The sequence below is a fragment of the Passer domesticus genome, chromosome 14 (genome assembly GCF_036417665.1).
Source record: "Passer domesticus isolate bPasDom1 chromosome 14, bPasDom1.hap1, whole genome shotgun sequence".
NCBI lineage: Eukaryota > Metazoa > Chordata > Aves > Passeriformes > Passeridae > Passer > Passer domesticus.
In genome coordinates this window covers 10,435,347-10,440,419 of record NC_087487.1, presented here as the reverse complement: position 1 = coordinate 10,440,419, position 5,073 = coordinate 10,435,347, and the positions used below count along the sequence as shown (strand labels likewise).

Genomic DNA, 5,073 nt, shown 5'->3' with positions numbered 1-5,073 from the left:
ATTGGGGAGACACAGTAATTGCTCTTGGTGTATGCTACTTATAAGAAAAAACCCTCTATGCAGGAGACAGATTTTTAGGGATAGTCAGAGAAGACACAAAACCCCAATAGCTTCAACAACATTCATAATCTTTTTGAACCGCCAAAAAAAAATTGATTCTTATATTGTGTGAAAACCCTCCCCAAAAATCCGTATTAATAAAGAAAAACAGAACAGCTTACAAAGCAAAACAGTTTTATTACCAGAGCTGTTATGCTTCAGGACATGATAAAAGAAGCAGCAACCTGTACTGACAGCAGTCACACTGCTTAATGTGCTACTGGAAACATCACTGAAATGTGGCTAAATACAAAAATTAACTAAAATTTACTTATTTTCCCAATGTTGACATATACTTAGGTCATAGTATTTGCAGCCAAAAAAAGTGACTTACTGAAGAACAAACTCAATTAATGCATCAACTCAGGGCACACCACTTTGTTTTTGCTACAGTCCAGTAGAAATATGGAAATACAGAGAAATATTTTAAAATATTTTCTGTTTTAAAATACTTAAAACTTCCTCAGAGCTCTGTATTTTTGTGGTTCTCTGCTATTCAATCTTCTTGTAATATCATTCCTTAAATGCAAGCTAAGGATTTATTCTGAAGACTACTAGTTCCTCTCACTCTAAAACATAAATGCTGCTGAGTCATCCTTACTAGATAAACAAATATTTATGCAACATGTAGATTATTTTTTTCCTCAGTTGAAGAAAACAGCTTCTGAAGCCAAGCTACCTTGGAGTTCAGGAGACAGCTTTTCTAGATGAAGTCTGTCTTTGCTGCAGCAGAATAACCTAAAGCACTTGACTATTACTCATTTAAGGGGACTTTTCTCAATTAGCAGCTGTTTCACTTTTGGTTTCTTCCTCACAGAAAGGATTATGAGTTCTTACCATCCATTAAGAGGAACTGTAGAATAGATTGAGAAACTGCTTGGAAGAGGACACATACAGAAAATATCTACAAAAGGACTGTTCTGCCATTGGATGCATGTCTCATGATTTTACTGGGAACATTCTTTCCCTGGCCAACCCATAAGCAAACACACAGAAGCTTAAAGAAGAACTTCATAGAATCATCCCTAATTTTAATCTGTTAGTTTCTGTTTGATAAGAGAGATATTCCTAATAGCATGTAGAAATCTTTAAAAATATTGTTAATTGTGCAGTACATTGCAGCTTGCACTTGAACAACATTGCACAAAAAGAAGAAATCAACACTGTGTAGTTTTGGATAATGCAGATTTTCTAATTCTAGTACCATAAAAAAAATTAATCATGAACAATATTTAAATACAAAAGAAATTACCTGATTTTCATTTCCCTTCTAGCCATGCTTAACTCTTAGGTTTTGAGGTTCTAAATCTGCAGTCTCAAATACACCCTTACATAACCTACTGGACTCCTCAGTGGATAAGTTTCAGTATTTGCAGCACAACATTAGTTTTGACTTAATCTGTCCCCACATCTAACACAGCCAAGGAATGCAAGTGTACTGTATGACCACATATGCTGCCATACAAAGACATCCTCTGGCTGTGACTTTGGTCTCTATATAACATAGAAATAGAAAGGAAGGAGACCAGGAATCCCAATTCAGAAAGGCTTTTGGGCAATTTACATTAAATGCATAAACTTAGAATTAATTTTATTAAAAATGAGTAAAATGGCAAAACTAATGTATTTTGAAACAAATCCTGAAACTCTACAAAAACTTGAAGTTTTGATGAAGGTTTTTTTGATCCATAATTACCATCTGAATACTCAAAAATTTACATCAAATGCTTATTGAAAATAATTATTTTGAGTCAGATTTTTGGACTATATGGATGCTGTATGCCAGCTTCTAAAGCAACATGAAACTCCTCATCCAGAGTCCAAAAAAATGTAGGGAGACCCTAAAAATGTAGCAGAAGCATTTCCGCACACTGATTTCAGTAGTCAAGTTTGTGCAGAAGTGATTCCACTAGATTCATAGGGTACTTTTTTGAGGCAACAGAAACTTCTCACTTCGTAAGCTTTTTGACCTCTTCCAGCTCTTCTATAGGTCGCCACTGCTGATTGATTGTTACCAGCTGGAAGACATGGAAAAGATGGAAGTTAGTAAAATCCCAGTGAGCATTTCCTCCACTCCCACACCTCCCCATATCAAAGATCAGCTTATTGCTGAAGAAGTTCTAGTGGCTTTATATTTTACATTCAGAAATATGCAACAGATGACATAATAATTTGTTGAACAAAATCACTTGGATATTAAGTAATCATGCCAAATAATTTTACTTTTCCTTATCCTAAGTGCTCTAATAAACTAAGATATTTTTCCTTCAGGCTACACTACTTAAACATTCTTATTCAAGTCTGTAATTCAGGAACAAGGTAAGGGTAAACAGCACTTCCTCCATACTCCAAGTTTCCACTGTTATCAATGGAATTGAGTAAATGGATGTTTGGGGTGGGAATGGACATAGGACAACAACCAGAACAGCATGAATTTAAGATCAGACCTACAGTGCAAGAGATCCCTATCATTAGCTAATAGGATGAAGACATAAAATAATGAATTAAGCATTTGTTTCCACTTTTAATTAGATACACATCAACTTTACACTTGTTCTCTCGTTCATATTTTGCTAGTTCTTACACATTGAAAGAAGTGACTCCTTGTGTTGGAAATTTATGCTATTTATACATACATTATATGTACAAATTACCTTCTGAGGCTTGGCAGGATCAATAGTTTCCCATGGTTCTGAACTGCCAATCTTGTGAATGCTTTAAAAGAAGATAAAACAGGTATTATGTTTTAAGGTGTGTCCCTGAACACACTTTCATATGAGCAGCCTATTGTCAGTAGAGCTATTCACTTTTATAAGGAGCTCCCTAAAACACAAATTTACAGATTTGGGCACTATATTTTAAAATCTGGATAGGAATCAATGATGGGTTGCTTTGTTTGCAGCTTCCAAAGCACCAAGCAAGCCAGCACTGCCCACATATCATTGTGAGGGAAGCAAGCTGAAAAATCAAAACTGAGTAAAGACACAAAGTAAAGGGACTTTTACCCCAATAGTTAAAATACTACTCCAATCACTTTAAAATAAATAAATAAACTCCCAAAACCTTTAAGAGTATAGGATTTGCTCCATTTATCAGCCAAGCCACTGGAATACTATCAAACACTGCTCTTTATATACAAGTTGATAGCCTGCTTGCAATATATGTGCATCTCATCTACCTATGTGATTATATGAAATTCTTGATTAGAACATTTAAAACTTCTTATACCTAAAGCAAAGAAAAAAATATAATTATTAAATCAAAAGTTAGGAAATAATTTAGACTACACTCCAAATTAATTTTCTCACTATTTACAATCTGCAGATGCTTTAGTCATTATCAGTACTCCCAGTACTCTGGAACATGTGCCTGGCACCTTTTTTTTTTTTTTGTGTGTAAAACATGATGGTCAAATACTCGGTTCAATAAAACAAGTTAGGGTAAACTCCAAACAATTAAGTTTTTCCTTACATCACATCAGATTTGCGGAATAGGGAATAGACACAAAAAGAGAACGCCCCAGCTGCTGCCAAGGACAATATTCCGGCCAGGGGAATGAGCTGAAAGATAAAATAGAGAAAAGAGCTGATCTTATTTCCTAGACCCACAAACAGGGTGAGCAAGGGTTACACAGAACTAGGCAGGGATCACCTGTTCCTCTACATTAACTCTATATTACTCTTTACACCACCTCACTTTTGATATGCGAATTCCACTTCTATCTCTACATTGCCCTCCTCCACAGCTCACTTTTAATACACGAACTTTATGCGGGTCTCATTCCTCGGGAAATCAAGCGGCAATCCTGGTGCAGCCCCCCGAGCCCCCCGCATCCCTCCCCGCGGGCGGGTAACCACGGCCCCGAGCCCTGAGGCAAACTCACTTCTCTCTTCGTTTTAAGCGTGTGCAGGATGCCCTTGCTCATGCTGGCGGCTCGGAGCGGCTGCGGCTCTGGGCTCTCGAGGTGCCGCCCGGGCCCGCCCCGCGCTCTTTGAGCCCCGCGCCCTGAGGGGGCGGGACAGCGCGCCCCCCAGCGGCCGGCGCGGGGCGGGCCCGCAGCGCCCCCTGCCGGTGCCGCAGCGAGCGGCCGATCCTTCTCTCCGGGGCTGCAGCGCTCCCACCCGGCTTCTCCGCTTCTCCTTTGTCCTCTTGTCTGCCTCCTTCTCCAGACAGCTGCCCAAAGGACAGGGTGTCTAGGCAAAAGCCCAGAGCCTGCCTCTTCAGAGCTCAGAGAGGTGCCTATAGTGACCAAAGGAGGAGCCCGGTGTCACCATGTCCCCTTGTGCTGCAGCAAAAGCTCAACCCGGGCCCAGGTTCTCATCACTCTTGTGCTCCACAGCTCCTATCGCTTCCCAATATCCCTCTCTGAGAAAAACTGCCAGGGGCAGGCTGGAGGTGAGAGCAGCTGACTCCCGTACATTGGTTTCTCCCCTTCTCTCAGCCTCTTCAAGGAGAGGCTGCCTTTACTGCATGTTCTGCTCGCCCCCTGCAGCAAGAACAGAGACAGGGCAGCAGCAGCTCAGCTGTGCTTCTAGGGAAAAAGTGTGGAAATGAAGCAGCAGCATCTCTGAGGAGCTGGCAGCACCTTACTGTAACAACTTTGAGATCCAGCAATTCCAATGAAAACTCTCGAACACTGGGAAGCAAATCAGACAGTTTTCATACTTTTTCTCAGAAAACTTTGTGTATTTGGGAAGGTCATGAACACTGTCTATTTGTTTTATACCAATAAAGCTACAGGATGGGCCTTTCTATAAATTGGCGATGAAAGCCAAGCTGTAGGCAGTTGTTTGTATCTGAACCCTTTCCTGGGTTTCAACAGCTTCTACCACTGCCTTTTGCCTTCCTCATTCACCAGCTGCCTTGGAACTTCCCTTTGTGATCCATCTCACTATAAACCACACACTGCAGTCCCTAGTGTGCCTGTTATGAGAGAGAAATAATTGTTAATGGGCTTATAATTACTGAACCTCA

At 40.2% G+C, this 5,073-nt stretch overlaps 1 protein-coding gene across 1 annotated transcript; it reads right to left on the bottom strand.

Annotated features, from left to right (window-relative positions):
• Window positions 1-217: 217 nt before the first annotated feature.
• Window positions 218-4,141, bottom strand: C14H15orf48 (chromosome 14 C15orf48 homolog). The gene is made up of 4 exons (XM_064389496.1): window positions 3,983-4,141; window positions 3,571-3,659; window positions 2,754-2,814; window positions 218-2,117 (listed from the first exon to the last, which is right to left on the bottom strand). Exons 1-4 carry the CDS (start codon window positions 4,022-4,024, stop codon window positions 2,049-2,051), a joined length of 261 nt encoding a protein of 86 aa, XP_064245566.1. The 5' UTR covers window positions 4,025-4,141; the 3' UTR covers window positions 218-2,048.
• Window positions 4,142-5,073: the final 932 nt, after the last annotated feature.